This window comes from Lagenorhynchus albirostris, chromosome 9 (genome assembly GCF_949774975.1).
Source record: "Lagenorhynchus albirostris chromosome 9, mLagAlb1.1, whole genome shotgun sequence".
Taxonomy (NCBI): domain Eukaryota; kingdom Metazoa; phylum Chordata; class Mammalia; order Artiodactyla; family Delphinidae; genus Lagenorhynchus; species Lagenorhynchus albirostris.
The window spans coordinates 26,957,424-26,980,975 of NC_083103.1; the positions used below are offsets into that span (position 1 = coordinate 26,957,424).

General features: G+C 37.0%; 1 protein-coding gene across 1 annotated transcript in view; it reads left to right on the forward strand.

Annotated features, from left to right (window-relative positions):
- Nucleotides 1-23,552, forward strand: part of DCDC1 (doublecortin domain containing 1) — a 457,088-nt gene that overhangs the window by 282,899 nt on the left and 150,637 nt on the right. Inside the window, exon 18 of the mRNA XM_060160830.1 lies at nucleotides 7,103-7,163. Coding sequence (XP_060016813.1) covers nucleotides 7,103-7,163 — 61 coding nt within the window. The remainder of the gene's footprint in view (nucleotides 1-7,102; nucleotides 7,164-23,552) is intronic.

The following is a 23,552-nucleotide window of genomic DNA, read 5'->3' on the forward strand; positions in this document are numbered from 1 at the left end:
AGAGTCAGCATCCCCTCCTAATGAAAACTTTTGGAAAGCTGAATAGAAGGGAACTTTATGAGTATGACAAAGCTCATCTATGAAAAACCTACATCTAACATCATACTTAATGATGAAAGAGCAAATGGTTCCTCCTAAAGTCAGGAACAAGACAAATTTGTTCATTCTCACCTATTCAGCATTGCGTGGAAGCCTTTAGCCACTATAACAAGAAAAGGCAAAGAAAAAAAGGACGTCTGATACGAATTGAAGAAGTAAAACTATCTTTATTTTCAAATGGTGTGATTATCTATGTAGAATATCCTATGTAACCAACAAAAAATTTCTAGAATTAATAAATGAGTTTAACGAGTTTGAGAGCTTGAAATCAATATATATATTACTTGTATTCCTATGTACTAGGAACAATTTTAGAAATTTTAAAATACCAATTACAATAACATCAAAAGTATGAAATACTTAAATATGAATCAGATAAAATATGTACAAGACTTGGTTATTGAAAACTTCAAAACATTGCTGAGTAAAATTAAAGAAGACCTAAATAGATGCAGGGATATACTGTGTTCATGGATTGAAAGACTACATAGTTATGATGTCCATTCTCCTCAAATTGATCTATAGATTTAATGCAATCTCAATAAAAAGCCCAGCATGCTCATTTATAAAAGCTATCAAGATGATTTTAAAATCCATATAGAAAAGCAAAGGACCTAAAATAGGCAAAACAATTTTCAAAAAGAAGAAAAAAATGACCTGACTTCGACTTATTATAAAATGATGCCTGTGAAAAATGGTGTGCTATTGGCACCAAAGTAGACAATTAGATCAATAGAATCGATCATCCAGAAATAGATCCACACATATATGGTCAATTGATTTTTGATGAAATTGCAAGAGAAATTCAGTGGAGAAAGGATTTATTTTTTGACAGTGATGGAACAATTGGATATACATATGCAAAAAAACCCTTTGATCCATATGTCGTACGATAAACAGTAATTAACTCAAAATGGATTATAGGTTTAAAATGTAAAAACTAAAACTGAATATTTTAGACAAAAACATAGGAGAAAATATTTTTGATCTTGTATTAGTCAAACTTTCTTAGATATAACATCAAAAGCATGATCCACAGAAATATAAATTGATAAATTGGACTTCACTAAAATTAAGACTCTGCTCTTTGAAAGACATTGTAAGAGAATGACAAGACCAACTATACACAAGGAGAAATACTTTCAAATAATATATATTTGAAAAATACACACAACTCAAGAAAACATGGGCGGATAAATGATTTGGGCAAATACTGTAACAAGGAAAATATATGGTTGGCATATGAAAAGATGCTAATCATTAGGGGAATGCAAAATACACCTAAAATGCAGTACCACTACATATGTAATAGAAGGTCCAGTGTTTAAAATGCTGACCATACTGAGTGCTGGTGAAGATGTGGAATAACTGTAACTCTCATAGTTGGTACATGGTTTCAACATTGTTGGTAGAAATATAAATGGTTCAGTAACTTTGGAAAACCATTGATACTTTCCTAAAATATACACGTATAGGTGTGTATATGTATAATATACATATATATGTATATACAGGTGTGTGTGTGTATGTATATATATATACATACACACACACACACACACATATATACAGGTACATGTCTGTACCTTATTGCCCAGCCACTCTGAGAAATTTATTCAAGGGATATGAAAGCATGTGTCCTTATGAAGACTTGTACATGGGTGTTTATAGCAGCTTTATTTCTAAAGCCAAAAGGAAAAACTGGAAACAACCAAAATGTCCATCCATAGGTGAATAGATAAATTATGGTGTATCATATAGAAAATATTATTTAGCAATAAAGAGGAGCTAACTCTTGGTTCACACAACAATGTGGGTGAATCTCAAAATAATTATATTAAGGGAAAGGAACAAAACCCGTAAAGCATATATATTGTTTGATTCCATTTATATAAAACTTTAGAAAGTGCTAACTAATCTAGGAAGAAGATCCGTGTTTGCCTGGAGATAGGAAGGTGGGGAGGGACAGGAGGACGTGATTACAAAGGGTCACATGGAAGCTTTGGGGGCGATTTTTGGGGGGTGATGGATATGGATGTACGTTCATTATCTTGATTGTTGTGGTGCCTTAACATGTGTAGACATGTTTCAAAACTTAGCAAATTTTACACTTTAAATATGTGCCTGTCAATTGTATAATATTTTATAATATTGTCAGTTACTTCTCAATAAAGTTGTTTTTAGAAAGTACAAAAAAATAAAAAACCTGAGGAAAAAACAAACAAAAATCAAAATGATGGGTAAGGAATAACTAAGTGGTTATTTTAGAGGGAAATGGTGAGGGAAGACTAGTCAGTGTGATCAGTAGTCTAGGTAAAAATGGCAGGTGTTTGGAAAGGTTATATGTAGCTTGATGAACATATTCTTCATGCCCAGGGTTCTCCCTGGGCTCACTGGATACTGAAGCTAGTGCTGTTCTGGTGATAGGTCCCTGAGGTTACTTCCTACTCTGGCCAGGATTGTCATGGAATTGGGTGGGACTGAAGCCACAAACTCAATGTCCTTGTTGCCTGTAGAGAAGAGAGCTTGGGAAAGGAAAAAGATGATTAAAAAAACAAACAAACAAAAAAACTGTAGTAAGCTTAACTTGAAAAATCTCTATTTACAAGAAAAGATTTGGTTTAATTTAGAAATGAAAGAAAGAAGAGAGCAAGGAAGAGAAGGAGGAAGCTAAGATGGGCAGGAAAATTGATGCAACTTGCCTTTATCTGAGAAACAAAATCTAAGGGCCAGGATTTTTAGAGCTCACTCCCTTCTGGGTATATACTTTTGAATATGTTTATCTTTTCCAGAGCATCTGAAGTGCCTGTGTGGTTTATTTTTTTTTAATACAACCATATTTCATTATATAACAGTAAATATCCTCGTGTGACAGCAACTTTTAGAGACAAAATTTTTTTCCTGTTCTCCCAAGTAGTATACTGTGATTTTAACAAAAGCTATGAATTAAGACATTGCCTTTTATATGCTAAAAATAATAGAACTAGCACTTAAAGTAGCAACCTGACAACTCACAAAGAATATTGTAAACATATCATGCCTCATTAGTTCAGTTATGTCTCATTTGGTGTCACTCATCTTATCCTTATTCAATATAGCAAGTGCTTGCACATATTTGTCTTTTTAATATTTTTTCTGTGATGTGTATCTGACCATGAGTGAATGAAAGACAAATCAATATCATTATCAGTTGATCTCAAAATCATAAAAATTATAAAAATCATAAACCTCAAAATCAAAGATGTTTCTTTCTAAAAGATATTTGGGACATCAATTAGATAAACCAATTGAATCAGACATTTTTTAGGCCATCATTTAATCTTGATTTTGCTTCATTTTTAAAGAATGTGGATTGTAGGATCTAGCCTTTAGTGTTAAATTCATAAACTATTGGTAATTGAAGCAATACACACACACACACACACACACACACACACACACACATCCATCTCCACACAGAGTTTTGATTATAGAGAGTAAAAACTAGGGACCTGTAGACTTTGTTTGATCTGCACATTATTATAATATTTTTAATTAGTTATGAGCGTATAGAAATAGGGAGATTTCACACACAAAAATTACATACTACTGGCCTTTCTTGAAAAAATCAGAACGTGCAACACTGAACTTTCGTTCTCTTATGACACCAAAAATACAGGAACAGATTCCTCCTTTGGATGGAACACATACCCTCCAGTTTGCTCTTTTCTCCACCATTCCTAGTAGCAGTCCTCACGTTAGCTCTAGCCTGCTTCATTTATCTCTATTACCTGTCTGGTAATCTTTGTTGTCTTCCTTATTTCAATGTTAATCTTTCAGTTATGGGTTTTTGAATTTACTTTTCTTCCCATTTAGGTCTTACTGGAAATTAAATGATAACTGGCCAACATTAATCTAGACTAGGCTAAACAAACACTGCTTTAAGGACACCATTAAATACAGCCAACAAGAGTAGCTGTGTAATGCTAGATGCTAAGATGGAAAGACAGACAAGTAAACTGATAGCACATCACTAGGTAATCAGAGATTGAAAACCATCTCCTTTTTCAATTTTTAAAGTTTAGGAGGCTAAGAGTTGGATTAGAGTGACAGACTCTAGCAAGTACATAATGCAGAAAGAACTGTTTACCATGCATTGGACTTTTAAGTAATATTCAGACATATAGCTAACACAGTTAGAAATGTCAACATCAAATAGAAAATTGTCCATGTGTAATTTCACAATGTGTGGATTGATTAATCAAATTTCTTTTCTCTACTCTTACCCTGTTAATAATCATGGAGGGGAAATTCCTTTCAACTTTCTCTATACATCCTACTTTTGGTCCAGATAGCATTGGAAGACACCAGAGCCATACGAAGCTGCCTGGGAAAACAGATTTGTAATTGTGAAACACGACTATGGTCTTCCTTACAGTTAACTGGGAAACGATAAGCATTAGCCTGTGAAATTTCCCCCAAACTGAACTGTGGGGATGAGCTGCCTTCTTGCTCATACCATCTGATAAATGGAATATTTCAAAGGAAAAAAATATGTGTACACACACACGTTTTATAGATTTCTGATAGGAATACTATAATGTACATGCATGCTCAGTGGGGTTATATGAGCAAACTTCCCAGGCAGTGTCCTCACCTGTAAAATGAGAGTGACCAAATAGTTTTGGAAGTCATATGCTTTCAGAGAAGGAAGGACTCCAAAGAGCATCTACTCCAAACCCCTCTTTAATACTATAGTAGTAGTTTTGGTATTGGTGGTGGTGGTTGTGATTATGATGATGATATGATAATGACAATATCATTATTATTATAAGAAATTCCACGGCCACTACAGACTAAGTGGCCTATGAAAGGTCACATATCTAGTTAATGTGAGATCCAGGACCAGAACTTAGGCCACTCATCCTTAGTTCAGCACATGCCGTGATCTTTATGACTTTGATTCTTGGATAGAATACTGCTTCTTTTTCCCTCCTCTCATTATTGATATTGTTATGGATTTTTAAAAAACTTTTGTTTTTGTTTCTTTATACAAAATCTTTTCAGTTTGGCACTTGCTGACCAGGAAGAGGAAATTCTATGACATCATTCTCTAATTCAGTCCCGTATGAGCAATATTGCATATTAAATCTAAATTTGATTTCTTTATATATAAAATGTCTTGAAAAATAAACAGATGAACTTTTGTTTGTAGGAATTTTATTTTTTGAAGAAGTTATTATATACTAGAATGATGTATTTCTCATCCTGCACCACAATTGAGATTTGTTTTTTATAGCTTCAGTAAAATTAAAAGGTGACATTTATGGATATATATATAGACTCCTGATTGGGAAAATTACTAGTAAGCTCAAAGGGCTTATAGATAATATAAAACTACATGTTGTTAGTAAAATTTCTTAGGAAAATATATGCTTGAACAGAATTTAAGCTGTGCTAAAATTTAAGAAATGCTAGGATATATGTATTTCTTTCAGTATTATTGATTTTCTTAACCAAGGTATAATTTATGTTCTTTAGCTATCTCTAAGAAGATCGTTTAAATCCCCTAAATTGTCATATATTAAATTCAAAACATTTTTCATGATGGCCTTATTATTTTTAGCGTGATAACATTTTGACATCTTATTCACGTTTCTCTTAATTGAAGTATGGCTGATTTACAATATTGTGTTAGTTTCAGGTGAACAGCATATTGATTCGTTTCTTTTTGCAGATCACATTTCTATTATTCAAAGATATCTTTATCTCCTATCATATACTTGGCACTGTGCTCAGCTCTAAGGATACATGTGATCTCTGCCCTCACACTGTTGCCAATCTGGTAGACATCTCTCCTGTTGTATTAATCTTTGAGAAAAGGTGCTGCCAGTTCAGAAAACCAAAACTGAAACCGACATAATTTATGTTTGTCTAATCATTTTATCCTCAAGCTAACACTAGAATCCAATTAAAAGACAAAATTCAGAATTTTACAGATTTTGACCATTAGCATCACTATATTATGAATTGCAGATGTCTTACGTAGACCACAAACATCCAAATCCCCCAGAATTCTTATGATTGGAATCACCTGCAATACCTGCTAATGTAGATTTCTGGGGATCCAGACCTTCAGAATCAAAATCCCACAGGAGAGGGGCCTGGAGACCATTATTATTAAACACCCATCCCAACATGCCCAAGAGTTTTTCACATTTTCTTATATAACCTGGGTGTAGGTGAAAGGCTAACGTGCACTGAACCACTTTTGGACTGCTGCCTTTGCGTGTTCTGCCCAGATCATACAGCCCCTTGCTTTAGAATAGAGCATTAACTGACACCTCTTATTCTCAACCACTTATGCTTCTGTCAAGTCTCAGAGGCAGTAGGAAAAGTCTTGTTTAACATCCCATTACACTTAATTTAATTCATTTGTCCTCTCTTTGTAAGGTTTCTAAATATTAATGAATACATGATTAGTTAATTTAGGCATGATTAGCTTCATCACATTTTAGTTTTTCTTTCTTACTCAGACTTAGCTCAGAAAATCTGATATTCCTTAACAAAACTTCCTGGCTGTTTCAGAAACAGGTGCCTGAGGTTCCTGATTTTCCATGGTATCTTTTCCCATCCCATCTTCTCAAACCTTATATTTAATTAAGCCCCCTTCTTCCTGTCTCACAGAGGATCATTTTTGGGGATGGAAATTTCTAGAATATTCTTATTGATCCTATTTATTCTCTAAAACTCTTAATCGCTGTTGCCATTGGTTATACACATACACATGCACGCACGTGCACACTCACAGACCCCACAGCACTTTGGGTACCAAAGAAATTAGTTGTCTTATGAGAGGCTTTAGCTGCTGAGGTAGCAGTGATGGTAGTAGAATGGCAGAATCCTCAGAGTGTGTGCAGTCCTCCTGCCAGGCTGTGTGGAAAATGATACTTCTACTTGAAACCTACAAAACGTTTCAGTGTAGGGAAGAGTCGTCAATCTCTAAATTACATTTTCATTACAGACATAAAGGAGATGATTCTCAGAAGTGGGTGTTTGGAACTGACGGTTGCATTTATTCTAAGGTAAGGACCATGAGCACAACTTTATTCCTAATTTTTTCTTTTTTCAGATTCTTATAAAATGCACTGTCTATTGTTGAGATCAAGAAATGCTTTTTTCTGAACAAATGATTTCACTCTGTTCCCAGAAATGTAGAATTTAACTCAGTTTAACTTAACACTTTCCTCTGAGGTTTTGCTTAACTTTAAAACAAGTTTTCCAAAGCCAAATATAGTTTTCTCTAATTCATCGCTATGATACAACCTAGCATTTTCGGGCATCAGTTTCCTTTCTTCTATTTTTAAAATAGATTCATTATTTTAAAAAATTGAGCTATAATTGACACGTAACATTGTGTAACTTTAAGGTGTACAACCTGCTGCTTTGTTACATATATATTGTAATACGATTACCCCATAGCATTAGCTAACACCTCTATCATGTCACATAATCACTCTGTTGTGTATTAGATCTCCAGAACTTATTTATCTACTAGTTGCAAGTTTGTGCCCTTAAACAACATCTCCCGAATTCCTCCACCCCCCAGCCCCTGGTAACCACCATTCTTCTCTCTGTTTCTTCAAGTTCAGCTTTTTCAGATTCCACATATGATATCATACAGTATTTGTCTTTCTCTGTCTGACTTAATCTCACTCAGCATAATGCCCTCAAGGTTCATCCATATTGTCATAAATGGCAAAATTTCCCTCTTTCTCATGGCTTAATAATATTCCGTTGAGTGTGTATGTGTGTGTGTGTATCACATTTTTTTCTGGTAGGCCATAAATGGTATCTTATTTTATTTATTTTCTTTCCAGTTTTATTGAGATATAGTTGGCATACAGCACTGTATAAGTTTAAGGTGTACAGCATACTGATTTGACTTACATACATCATGAAATGATGACCACAGTGAGTTTAGTGAACATCCATCATCTCATGTAGACACAAAATAAAAGAAAATTTTCCTTCTGATGAGAAGTTTTGGGATCCCCACCCTTAACCAGTTTCACATATAACAAACAGTAGTGTTAATTATATTTATCATATTGTGCATTAAATCCCTAGTACTTATTTATCTTATAACTGAAAGTTTGTACCTTTTGACCACTTCCCCCTCTCCCTACTCCCCACTTCTGGTAACTGCAAATCTCATCTGCTTTTCTGTGAATTTGTTTGTTTGTTTGTTTGTTTAGAAGTATAATTAACTACAACCCTGTGTTAGTTCCTGATGCACAACACAGTGATTTGATGTTTCTATACATTACAAAATGATCACCACGATAAGTCTACTTACCATCTGTCACCATACAAAAATATTATATTATTATTGACTGTATTCTTCACACTGTCCATTTCATACCTGTGACTCATTTATTTTGTAACTGGACATTTGTACCTCTTAGTCTCCCTTGCCTGAGGAGACATATCCAAAATATATTGCTAAGACTGATGTCAAATAATGTACTGCCTGTGTTTTTTTCTTTATTCCTTCATCCATTGATGGACACCTAGGTTGCTTTCATATCTTGGCTATTGTGAGTGATGCTGCAATAAACATGGGAGTGCAGATATCTTTTCGATATCCACATCAGCTTTCTTATTTATTAAAATGAAGAGATGGCACTTTGGAAAAACGGCAATATCTACTAAAGTTGAGCATATTTATGCAGCCCAGCAATTCCTCTATTAGTTTAATGCTAGACAGAAATAGTTAACATATCTTAAGGAAAAATATGTCTACCAAAGTGTTAACAGCACTAATTGTAGTGCCTCAGTGTGGAAATTACTGAAATGCCTATCAGCAGAATGGATAAATAAATTGTGGTATATATATTCAATGAAATACTGTACAACAGAGATGGAAAACTTCTGTAAAGGGCCAGATATTAAATATTTGGAGCTTTGTGAGTGATATGATCTCTGTCCCAACTTCGTAACTCTGCCTTTGTAGCATGAAAGCAGCCATAGAAAATGTGTGGCTGTGTTTCAATAAACCTTTATTTACAGAAACAAATGGTTGGTCATATCTGGCTCACGGGCCACAGTTTTCTGACCCTGGAGGATAGCAATGCCTACGGACAAATTACAATTACATATAACAATATATATGAGTCTCGCAAATATAATGCTGAACAAAAGAAACCAGGAGAATACACAATGCATGACTGCAGTTGTTTAAATTTTAATACCAGGCAAGCAACAAAAATATCGTGTTAGAAGTTAGGAGAGTGGATATAGCTGAAGGAGGTTAGGGAGTGAAAGGGGCCATGAGGAGCACTTAGGTGTGTTGTTCCCTTTCTCGACCTAGGTGGTTAGTTAAACAGGTATTCACTATGTGAAAATGGGTTGAATGTACACTTATGATTTTTGTATTCTTCTGTTATGTGTATTGTATTTGTAATTACTGTGTTATACACCTGAAGCTAATGTAATATTGTAAGTCAACTATACTTCAATTTAAAAAGTTTGCTTTAATAAAATGAGATTGTCCTTGAGTTCTGAAGATTTCCTTACTGTACTGTGATTCCAAGTCTAAATGGAATATAAATCATCAAGATTTAAGAGAGGCAGGGGAGGAGCTTCAAGATGGCAGAAGAGTGAGACGTGGAGATCACCTTCTTCCCCCCAGATACATCAGAAATACATCTCCATGTGGAACAACCCCTACAGAACACCTACTGAACGCTGGCAGAAGACCTCAGACTTCCCAAAAGGCAAGAAACTCCCCACATGCCTGGGTAGGGCAAAAGAAAAAACAGACACAAAAGAATAGGGACGGGACCTGCACCAGTGGGAGGGAGCTGTGAAGGAGGAAAGGTTTCCACATGCTAGAAACCCCTTCGCGGGCAGAGACTGCGAGTTGCAGATGGGGGGAAGCTTCGGAGCCGCGGAGAAGAGCACAGCAACAGGGGTGCGGAGGGCAAAGCGCAGAGATTCCCACACAGAGGATCGGTGCCGACCGGCACTCACCAGCCCGAGAGGCTTGTCTGCTCACCCGCCGGGGCGGGCGGGGCTGCGAGCTGAGGCTCGGGCTTTGGTCAGAGCACAGGGAGAGGACTGGCAGTGTGAACACAGCCTGAAGGGGGCTAGTGCGCCACGACTAGCCCGGAGGGAGTCCGGGAAAAAGTCTGGAGCTGCCAAGAGGCAAGAGACCTTTTCTTCCCTCTTTGTTTCCTGGTGCGCGCGGAGAGGGGATTAAGAGCACCGCTTAAAGGAGCTCCAGAGACGGGCGTGAGCCGCGGCTATCAGCGCGGACCCCCAGAGACAGGCATGGGATGCTAAGGCTGCTGCTGCCGCCACCAAGAAGCCTGTGTGCGAGCACAGGTCACTATCCACACCTCCCCTCCCGGGAGCCTGTGCAGCCCGCCACTGCCAGGGTCCCGGGTACCAGGCACAACTTTCCCGGGAGAACGCCCGGTGGGCCTCAGGCTGGTGCAACGTCATGCTGGCCTCTGCCGCCGCAGGCACACCCCGCATCCGTACCCCTACCTCCCTCAGGCCTGAGTGAGCCACAGACCCCAATCAGCTGCTCCTTTAACCCCTCCTGTCTGAGCGGGGAACAAATGCCCTCAGGCTACCTACACGCAGAGGCAGGACCAAATCCAAAGCTGAACCCCAGGAGCTGTGCGATCAAACAAGAGAAAGGGAAATCTCTCCCAGCACCCTCAGGAGCACCGGATTAAATCTCCACAATCAGCTTGATGTATGTGCATCTGTGGAATACCTGAATAGACAACGAATCATCCCAAAATTGAGGCGGTGGACTTTGGGAGCAATGATATATATATTTTTTTTTTTTCCCTTTTTCTCTTTTTGTGAGTGTGTATGTGTATGCTTCTGTGTGTGATTTTGTCTGTATAGCTTTGCTTTTACCAGTTGTCCTAGGGTTCTGTCTGTTGGGTTTTTTGTTTTTGTGTGTGTGTGTGTGTGTGTGTGTGTGCGGTACACAGGCCTCTCACTGCCGTGGCCTCTCCCGCCGCTGAGCGGAGGCTCCAGACGCACAGGCCCAGCAGCCATGACTCACGGGCCCAGCCGCTCTGCGGCACGTGGGATCCTCCTGGACCAGGGCACGAACCCGCGCCCCCTGCATTGGCAGGCGGACTCTCAACCATTGCATCACCAGGGAAGCCCTGTTGTTTTTTTTTAATATAGTTTTTAGCGCTTGCTATCATTGGTGGATTTGTTCTTTGGTATGGTTGCTCTCTTCTTTCTTTCGTTTTTTTATTTTTAAATTTTTTAAATTTTTAATAATTATTTTTTATTTATTTTAATACCTTTATTTTATTTTTTCCTTTCTTCCTTTTTTTCTCCCTTTTACTCTGAGCCGTGTGGCTGACAGTGCTCCGGCCAGGCATCAGGCCTGTGCTTCTGAGGTGGGAGAGCCGAGTTCAGGACACTGCTCCACCAGAGACCTCCCAGCTCCATGTAATATCAAAAGCGAAAATCTCCAAGAGATCTCCATCTCAATGCCAAGACCCAGCTCCACTCAACGACCAGCAAGCTACAGTGCTGGACACCCTATGCCAAACAACTAGCAAGACAGGAACACAATCCCACCCATTATCAGAGAGGCTGCCTAAAATCATAATAAGGTCATAGACACCCCAGAACACACCACCAGATGCGGACCTGCCCACCAGAAAGACAAGATCCAGCCTCATCCACCAGAACACAGGCACTAGTCCCCTCTACCAGGAAGCCTACACAATCCACTGAACCAACCTAAGCCACTGCGGGCAGACACCAAAAACAACAGGAACTACGAACCTGCAGGCAGCAAAAAGGAGACCCCAAACACAGTAAGGTAAGCAAAATAAAAAGACAGAGAAACACACAGCACATGAAGGAGCAAGGTAAAAACCCACCAGACCAAACAAATGAAGAGGAAATAGGCAGTCTACCTGAAAAAGAATTCAGAATAATGATAGTAAAGGTGATCCAATATCTCAGAAATAGAATGGAGAAAATACAAGAAACGTTTAACAAGGACCTAGAAGAACTAAAGAGCAAACAAACAATGATGAACAACACAATAAATGAAATTAAATATTCTCTAGAAGGAATCAATAGCAGAGTAACTGAGGCACAAGAACAGATAAGTGACCTGGAAGATAAAATAGTGGAAATAACTACTACAGAGAAGAATAAAGAAAGAATGAAAAGAATTGAGGGCAGTCTCAGAGACCTCTGGGACAACATTAAATGAACCAACATTCGAATTAACGGGGTCCCAGAAGAAGAAGAGTAAAAGAAAGGGACTGAGAAAATAGTTGAAGAGATTATAGTTGAAAATTGTCCTAATATGGGAAAGAAAATAGTTAATCAAGTCCAGGAATGGCAGAGAGTCCCATACAGGCTAAATCCAAGGAGAAACATGCCAAGACACATATTAATCAAATTATCAAAAATTAAATACAAAGAAAAAATATTAAAAGCAGCAAGGGAAAAACAACGAATAACATAAAAGGGAATCCCTGTAAAGTTAACAGCTGATCTTTCAGTAGAAACTCTGCAAGCCAGAAGGGAGTGACAGGACATATTTAAAGTGATGAAAGGGAAAAACCTACAACCAAGAACACCCAGCAAGGATCTCATTCAGATTCGATAGAGAAATTAAAACCTTTACAGACAAGCAAAAGCTAAGAGAATTCAGCACCACCAAACCAGCTTTACAGCAAATGCTAAAGGAACTGCTCTAGGCAGGAAACATGAGAGAAGGAAAAGACCTACAATAACAAACCCAAAACAATTAAGAAAATGGTAATAGAAACATACGTATTGATAATTACCTTACAAGTAAATGGATTAAATGCTCCAACCAAAAGACATTGACTGGCTGAATCGATACAAAAAGAAGACCCGTATATATGCTGTCTACAAGAGACCCACTACAGACCTAGGGACACATACAGACTGAAAGTGAGGGGATGGAAAAAGATATTCCATGCAAATGTAAATCAAAAGAAAGCTGGAGTAGCAATACTCATATCAGAGAAAATAGACTTTAAAACAAAGACTGTTACAAGAGACGAAGAAGGATACTACATAATGATCAATCCAAGAAGAAGATATAACAATTGTAGATATTTATGCACCCAACATAGGAGCTCCTCAATATATAAGGCAAATGCTAACAGCCATAAAAGGGGAAATTGACAGTAACACAATCATACTGGGGGACTTTAACACCCCACTTTCACCAATGGACAGATCATCCAAATTGAAAATAAATAAGGAAACACAACATTTAAATGATACATTAAAGAAGGTGGACTTAATTGATATTTATAGGACATTCCATCCAAAAACAATAGAATACACTTTCTTCTCAAGTGCTCATGGAACATTCTCCAGGATAGATCATATCTTGAGTCACAAATGATGCCTTGGTAAATTTAAGAAAATTGAAGTCATATCAAGTATCTTTTCTGACCACAATGCTATGAGACTAGATATCAATCACAGGAAAAAAAACTGTAAAAAATACATGGGCTTCCCTGGTGGCACAGTGGTTGAGAGTCTGCCTGCCAATGCAGGGGACACGGGTTTGTGCCCTGGTCCGGGAAGATCCCACATGCCGCGGAGCGGCTAGGCCCGTGAGCCATGGCTGCTGAGCCTGCGCGTCCGGAGCCTGTGCTCCTCAACGGGAGAGGCCACAAACGTGAGAGGCCTGTGTATTGCAAAAAAAAAAACAACAAAAAAAACCCAAACACATGGAGGCTAAACAATACACTACTAAATAACCAAGAGATCACTGAAGAAATCAAACAGGAAGTTAAAAAATACCTAGAAACAAATGACAATGAAAACAAGATGACCCAAAACCTATTGGATGCAGCAAAAGCAGTTCTAAGAGGGAAGATTATAGCAATACCATCCTACCTTAAGAAACAAGAAACATCTCAAATAAACAACCTAACCTTACACCTGAAGCAATTACAGAAAGAACAAAAAAACCCTGAAATTAGCAGAGGGAAATAAATCATAAAGATCAGATCAGAAGGAAATGAAAAAGAAATGAAGGAAACAATAGCAAAGATCCTTAAAACTAAACGCTAGTTCTTTGAGAAGATAAACAAAATTGATAAACCATTAGCCAGACTCATCAAGGAAAAAAGGGAGAAGACTCAAATCAATAGAATTAGAAGTGAAAAAAGAGAAGTAACAACTGACACCACAGAAATACAAAGGATCAAGAGAGATTACTACAAGCAACTATATGCCAATAAGATGACAACCTGGAATAAACAAATTCTTAGAAGAGCACAACCTTCTGAGACTGAACCAGGAAGAAAGAGAAAATATAAACAGAGCAATCACAAGCACTGAAATTGAAACTGTGATTAGAAATCTTCCAACAAACAAAAGCCCAGGACCAGATGGTTTCACAGATGAATTCTATCATTTAGAGAAGACCTAACACCTATCCTTCTCAAACTCTTCCAAAATATAGCAGAGAGAGGAACACTTGCAAACTCATTCTACGAGGCCACCATCACCCTGATACCAAAACCAGACAAGGAGGTCACAAGGAAAGAAAAATACAGGCCAATATCACTGATGAACTTAGATGCAAAAATCCTCAACAAAGTACTAGCAAACAGAATCCAACAGCACATTAAAAGGATCATACACCATGATCAAGTGGGGTTTATTCCAGGAATGCAAGGATTCTTCAATATATGCAAGTCAATCAATGTGATATACCATATTAACATATTGAAGAATGAAAACCATATGATAATCTCAATAGATGCAGAAAAAGCTTTCAACAAAATTCAACACCCATTTATGATAAAAACCCTCCAGAAAGTAGGCATAGAGGGAACTCACCTCAACATAATTAGGGCCATATATGACAAACCCACAGCCAACATTGTCCTCAGTAGTGAAAAACTGAAACCATTTCCACTAAAATCAGGAACAAGACAAGGTGGCCCACTCTCACCACTATTATTCAACATAGTTTTGGATGTTTTAGCCACAGCAATTAGAGAAGAAAAGGAAATAAAAGGAATCCACATCAGAAAAGAAGAAGTAAAGCTGTCACTGTTTGCAGATGATATGATACTATACATAGAGAATCCTAAAGATGCTACCAGAAAGCTACTAGAGCTAATCAATGAATTTGGTAAAGTAGCAGGATACAAAATTAATGCACAGAAATCTCTTGCATTCCTCTACACTAATGATGAAAAATCTGAAAGTGAAATTAAGGAAATACTCCCATTTACCATTGCAAGAAAAAGAATAAAATTCCTAAGAATAAACCTACCTAAGGAGACAAAAGACCTGTATGCAGAAAACTATAAGACACCGATGAAAGAAATTAAAGATGTTACAAATAGATGGAGAGATATACCATGTTCTTGGACTGGAAGAATCAACCTTGTAAAAATGACTCTACTACCCAAAGCAATCTACAGATTCAATGCAATCCCTATCAAACTACCACTGGCATTTTTCACAGAATTAGAACAAAAAAGTTCACAGTTTGTATGGAAACACAAAAGACTCCAAATAGCCAAAGCAATCTTGAGAAAGAAAAATGGAGCTGGAGGAATCAGGCTCCCTGACTTCAGACTATACTACAAAGCTCCAGTAATCAAGACAGTATGGTTCTGGCACAAAAACAGAAATATAGAAACAGGATAGAAAGCCCAGAGATAAACCCACGCACATATGGTCACTTTGTTTTTGATAAAGGAGGCAAGAATATACGATGGAGAAAAGATAGCCTCTTCAATGTGCTGGGAAAACTGGACAGCTACATGTAAAAGAATGAAATTAGAACACTCCCTAACACCATACACAAAAATAAACTCAAAATGCATTAAAGGCCTAAATGTAGGGCCAGACACTATCAAACTCTTAGAGGAAAACATAGGCAGAACACTGTATGACATAAATCACAGCAAGATCCTTTTTGACCCACCTCCTAGAGAAATGGAAATAAAAACAAAAATAAACAAATGGGACCTAATGAAACTTCAAAGCTTTTGCACAGCAAAGGAAGCCATAAGTAAGATGAAAAGACAACCCTCAGAATGGGAGAAAATACTTGCAAATAAAGCAACTGACAAAGGATTAATCTCCAAGATTTACAAGCAGCTCATACAGCTCAATATTAAAAAAAACCAAACAACCCAATCCAAAAATGGGCAGAAGACCTAAATAGCCATTTCTCCACAGAAGATATATTGGTAACAAACACATGAAAGAATCCTCAACATCATTAATCATTAGAGAAATGCAAATCAAAACTACCATGAGATACCATCTCACACCAGTTAGAGTGGCCATCATCAAAAAAATCTACAACCAATAAATGCTGGAGAGGGTGTGGAGAAAAGGGAGCCCTCTTGCACTTTTGCTGGGAATGTAAATTGATACAGCCACTATGGAGAACAGTATGGAGGTTCCTTAAAAAACTAAAAATAAAAGTGCCATACTACCCAGCAATCCCTGTACTGGGCATATACCTTGAGAAAACCATAATTCAAAAAGAGTCATGTACCACAATGTTCACTGCAGCTCTATTTACAATAGCCAGGACATGGAAGTAACCTTGGTGTCCATTGACAGATGAATGGATAAAGAAGATGTGGCACATATATACAATGGAATATTACTCAGCCATAAAAAGAAATGAAATTGAGTTATTTGTAGTGAGGTGGATGAACCTAGAGTCTGTCATACAGAGTGAAGTAAGTCAGAAAGAGAAAAACAAATTCTGTATGCTAACACATATATATAGAATCTAAAAAAAAAAAAAAAGGTCATGAAGTACCTATGGGCAGGTCGGGAATAAAGTCACAGACCTATTAGAGCATGGACTTGAGGATATGGGGAGGGGGAAGGGTAAGCTGTGACAAAGTGAGAGTGGCATGGACATATATACACTACCAAATGTAAAATAGATAGCTAGTGGGAAGCAGCTGCATAGCACCAGGAGATCAACTCGCTGCTTTGTGACCACCTAGAGGGGTGGGGTAGGGAGTGTAGGGGGGAGGGAGATGCCAGAGGGAAGAGATATGGAGATATATGTATATGTATAGCTGATTCACTTTGTTATAAAGCAGAAACTAACACAACATTGTAAAGCAATTATACTCCAATAAAGATGTTAAAAAATAAATTATCTTTAAAAGAAAAAATTAATAATGTGCAATAGTAATGTTTTATTTAAGTACTTGTATGATACCTGAGTGCACAAATTATTTCAACATTGATTGTGTTTGACCAAGGTGGAGGCACTCTCTGTAAAGCTGTTTTAATATGTATACATTTGTGCGTAAATTGCATTGAATTAAAAGTAACTGATATAAAAAAAATTTTAAGAGAGGTAAAAATTAGACTAATCACATGGTATCTGTTAGTGTTTGCCTCAGAATCCCACCATGATGATTTCCGAAATGCTAAGTTACTCAGATGAATGAAACTGAAAATACATGGTGTGTTAATTTTGCAGGGCTGCTATAAAAAGCACCGTAAACCGGCTGGCTTAAAACAACAGGAATTTTTTCTCTCACAGTTCTGGAGGCCAGAAGTCTGAAATCAAGGTGTTCCCCAGTGCTGTGTTCCATCCAGATCCTCTATGGGAAGATCCTTCCTTGCCTCTTCCATCTTCTGGTACCCAGACACTCCCTGATTTGTGGCAGCATAACTCCAGTCTCTGCCTCCATCTTCACATGGCCACCTCCCTCCGTGTCTGAGTCTTCACATGGCATTGTCCTCTGTGTGTGTCTGGGTTCAAATTTCTCCGTTCTAATAAGGACACCAATCATATTGGATTAGAGCTCATCCTAATGACCTAATATTAATTTGATTACATCTACAGAGACCTTATTTCCAAATAAGGTCACATTTACAGTACCAAGGGTTAGGACTTCAAGGTACTTTTTGCAAGGGGACATCATTCAACCTGTAACACATAGCATGGTAGTTATCAATTTATTCCGTCACAGTGCCAGATCCACCGTTCATTGCCTGGCTCCTGCCTTGGGCAGCTTCACAGCAGAGTACTGCCAGTGGGCACCTTCTTGTGAATGGTTTCCTTGAGCATATTCCTTGGGAGTGGCTTTTTAGTGAAGTGTTGTCAACCAGGCACCTCCCTGTGGATGGCTTCCCCGGGCGCTCCAAAGGCACATTAACAGTGACTCCTACTGGTGCACTCCCTCGGGGACTTCTTCAACATCCATTGAGCGACAGCTGTGCCCTCAGTGTGCTCTGGATCTCAACGTTGGGTCAGGCCTCTTCGTTGGGCATTCTGTCTCAGGCCTAGGAGTAGTGGGCTCCCTATATCTGCTATTCATGTATTCTTTAGTGTTTTGTTTAATTCTTACCAGTTTCCTGTCACTATAATCCTCTGTTACTAATCATTTATATTAAACTTTCCTGTTCAAAATACTACATGGTTTCTATCTCCTTATTAGACCCTGACTAATAAACCGTGGTACTTTTATTTCTGAAGTGTTCTATAAGTTGAGCTGTTATTCCATGGCAACCCTCATCATTTTAACAGTTTCGAGCGTTTTATACAATTTAAGTTTAAAAATTATCATAACAGCATTTCCCTGAGTAGTTAAAATCCCAACCCCATTTACTAACTTGATCAGGACTATACACTTTCAGCTCTATTCCTAAGCAGACATTTTGACATAGTCATCAAATGTCAAAGCATTTTAATAATTACCTTTAACTTCATTCTGAGATTCATCCCAGCTTTCTCCTTATCTCATTTCTGACCCCACTACATTATCCACTCAGAGTGAGGTTCTAGGTTGTTGGAGAGGGAGCTTGTACATCTTGGTAAAAAAAAAAAAAAAGGTGGAATTTTGAGACTGTATCAAAATATCTCTGCAGCTCCTTGGCCTGTACCTGCACATGAGGACTTCGTTCTGAGACATACCTAAATAGAGCTGACTCCTGTTGCCCAAGAACATAATTATGTCTTATATAAGTATTGCCCTTCCCACCAACAGACATAGAAGAGCAGGACCAAGGTTTAAGTGTATTTTTTTCTCTCTCAAAATTCAGGTACCTAAACATCCATTTCTACTCTGCTGTCCTTTTTACCTCTCCTTTTCTTGCAACTTATAATTTTCTAATTTTTCACAACACTTCTATTGTGAGCTAGCAAATAATGTATACTTTTGTGTTTCAAACACATTATTTTTAAGAGACTTTTGATTCTAAAATTTTTAATGTTCTGTTCACAAACACGATTGCTGATTTTTTAAAGTTACAGTTCTTCTAGATTCAAAGAGCAAAACTATTTATTAATGAGGCATTTCATTCTTTTAGAGGTTTAGAAATTTTGATTAGATCTAAATTTAGTCATCCAAAACTATATCCATCTAGTTAAGGCTAAAATGGAGTATAGTTTGATAATTATTTGCTGCTGGATCAGAAATGGAGCTCATTCCATTCATTAAAAAAGACAGAATTACTGTGTTAGGATATTAATAACTAATATTGGCTCCACCACTTATTTGCTGTGTGGCCTTAGGCAAGTCATTTAACCTTTCCAAGCTTCACATTATTTGTCTGCAAAATATAGCTATAATACTAGTATTTTAAGTATTAGGCACAGATTCTGGCCTATCGATAGACACTGGCATATCAGTTCTGGCTAAGCGATCATTTGTAACTATTAATGATAATAATAATGAACAAATTTAAGTACAATATTGCATTTTGTTATATTGTATTTACTTGGATACTATTTTTCTTTTGTTTTATTTTTAAAGTTAACCATTTCTCTATTCATTTGCAAAAGACAGATTACTTTTTATATACAATTCACCAGTTTCAGCTAAATTAAAGATTTAAATTTAAACATGGAACCATAAAAATATCTAGAAGAAACCATGAATTAAAGCATCTAACCCAGAGTAGTGGTGAGTAGACATCTTTATGTGCATGCAAACAAGGATAGAATCCATAAAGGAAAAGACTAATGGCTTTGAGTTCATAAAAAATTTAAAACCTTCTAAATCTAAAATAGCATTAGCAAAAGTGAACAGGAAAATATGACAAACAGGGAAAAGTCTTTGCAATATAAAAGTCAGAGAATGGGATAATACTTTAATATATAATAAGCCTGATATAGCAATAGAAAAGGATAAACACGTCAATAGAAAAATGAGCAAAAGACATGAACAGGAAATACATGACAGAAGAAAAATTTAAAAAGCCAAACCAAATTAAAAAGTTCAGCTTCACTAGGAATTAAATAAATGTAAGCAATGGATAGTATTTTCTCTCTATTAATTATGGGGAGATACAAAACTAGGAATATCCAATGCTGATGAAGATGTGAGAAAACAAACATACTCATTCCTTTCTTTGTATTTGTTTTTTGGGTTTTTTTGTATCTTATTGGTATTAGTTATCTACTGCTGTGTAACAAATTACTTCCAAACATAGTAACTTAAAACAACAAACATTTATTATCTCACAGTTTCTGTGGTGAATCTGGGAGTGGTTTAGTTGGGTAGTTCTAACTCAGAGTCTCTCATGAGGCTGCAGTCAAGGTGTCAGTGGAGGCTACAGTTATCTGAGGTTTGACTAGGCTGGAAAATCTGCTTCTCAGCACACTTATGTTGTCCAGAGGCTTCAGTTCCTTGGCACATGGCTTCTCTATAGTGCTGTTTACAACATCAGCTAGTGATCCAAGAGAGCAAGAGAGGAAGAGAACGAAATGGAAGCTGTACTTTTTCTCATAACCTAATGTCAGAATTAACCTAATACCACTTCTGCCATCTTCTTTGGTCACATAGGCCTATCCTCGTATAATGTGGGAAGGGGGCAAGGAGGCAAGGAAGAGTGAGGGCAATCTAGGAGACTGGTACAATATTTCTAAAGGTCAGTTTGGCAACATTTATCAAAATTCGTAAAAAAAATACTTATTTCTTTTGACTCAGAAATTCCACTTACAGCAGCTTAACCCAAGGAATCAATCAGTGGTGTATACTGTAGTGTATCTTTCAGGATGTTCATTAGAGCATTGTTTATAATAGTGAAAATTGAAAACAGGTTAAGTAACCAACAATGAGACTGTATAAATATATTATGGTATGTCTTTATTATGGATAATATATTGGCATTACAAATAATGGAGAATAATTTATGATAGAGGAAAATGGTAATGTTGTGATTTGAGAAAAATCAGGTAAGAAAACAATATTATTTATTTATGAGTGTGTGTGTGTGGAAAACAAAACTGGAAGTTTATACATAGGACAGGTGGTAGGAGAATGGATAATTATTTTCTTTGAGTTTTTCTATATTTTCTGTTTTCCATAAAAAGCATTTATAATGAGGAAAAAAAAAAGGAAACACTTTAAAAAGCTATGCCTGATCATGTGCTGACCAAGAGGAGACAGCGTTTAAAACATTCCAGGTGTAAAGAAGATATGGTACATATATACAATGGAATATTACTCAGCCATATAAAAGAATGAAAATAATGCAGCAACATGGATGGACCTAGAGAGTACCATACTAAGTGAAGTAAGTCAGACAGAGAAAGGCAAATATCATATGATGCTGCTTATATGTGGAATCTAAAAAAGGTACAAATGAACTTATTTACAAAACAGAAATAGAGGCACAGATGTAGAAAACAAACTTATGATTACCAGGGGAGGGAGGGGATGGATAAATTGGGAGATTGGGATTGACATATACACACTACTCTATATAAAATAGATAACTAATAAGGGCCTACTGTATAGCACAGGGAACTCTACTCAATACTCTGTAATGACCTATAAGGAAAAAGAATCTAAATAAGAGTGGATATATGTATACATATAACTGATTCACTTTGCTGTACAGCAGAAACTTTGCTGTACAGCAGAAACTAACACAACATTATAAATCAACTATACTCCAATAAAAATTAAAAAATAAATAAATAAAGCATTCCAGGTGACAGTCTGCTGACCTACTGCTATATTTCCAATGAGGACATAAATATTCCTGTGGAGCCCCAAGTTAGGTCAAATTTGTGGCCTTTCTTATGTACATGGAGGGAATATCTTGGGAGTGATAAAGATGATTCCCCAACCCTATTAGCTTGAAAAAAATCTCATAAATGAATGGGATCCTTCTTAGCAGCTAGAGACTTGCCATTGTATCCTGAGGCTGAATTTTGGTCAGTGTGAAATTCTGAGCCAGTTCTTATGCAGTCTTCAATAGGACACTTCTCCCTCAAGGAAGTGGAACTTACATTCCTAAAGCCGATAAATAGCACAGCTAGAATTTGAAACAAGCGTAGGACTGTGGGATGTTAATCAGTATGTACTGGGGGTACTATTTAAAGTTTTTGAAGTGGGAATGATGTAATCAAAGGTGTATTTTATTACAATTTATCTTGAGGTGGTAAAAAGTGGATTAGAATGAGAAGAAAGCAATGAAGCCCAAAGGGCTGATGGACTTGGAAAATAATGAGGGTTAATACATTAAAGGTCAAGTTAGGGTGATGTGCAGATGCACTAGAAGGGAGGAAAAGTCAAAAGATTAGGCTGTTGACTGCCTAGAAGACAAGATTAGAATTCCAGATTTTGGAGGAGGGAGTTGTTTATACTGGTGGTCTGATGATTGAACTAGGAGGTGCCTAGTTAGAGAGCAAGATAACTTGGTCTTGGAGTAGAGAATAATAAAGAACCATGGTATCAAAATGTTTGAATAGCCATCACCTAGGGTTTAGAATGATTCCAAAGGGAAAATGCTAGAACAACTCATAAATGTCTCCAAATGCATCATGTTACTTGTGTATGTCTGCCACCTTTGCTAGACTGTCAACTCTAGGAAGCAAAGCCCATGAGTGTTGTTTTTTTTTTCTTTTTTGGCCTCTTCTTTTGCTATGTCTGTCAGAATGTTAGACACATCATGGCTCTACCTTTTGGGCCCTTCTTTATCCATCTCATTGGATATATATTAAATTTCCCCATGTTCTAGGTACACATTCTTTCCAGTAAGAGGGTAATACACCTCAAAAATAAACTTATGTAAAATGTCTTTACCTCTATTAGAGGATGTGAAACATGAAAATACCGTCACAATATAAGGGGTTGGAATATATTCAATATTATATCCTACTACTCATGTTTCCTCTCATATTGAAAATACTGTGATCTTTGTTGCTGAATTTTGGCTTTGATACTTTACTGTAGAACCAATGTAAAATAATCTATTTCCCTTTACCCATCATATTCACTTCTGCTGAATTATCTTGGATATTTCTAAGACAGTAAGAACTGACACAAGAGAAAATAATATAATGACATAGATGTGACACAGGCTTCAAGGTAAAATAAGAATCCTAATTTTTTTAGATAAAACTTCTTTTTGTAATTTTTTTGGGTTAGCTTAGTGATTCAAAAATCTTTTTCCAAGAT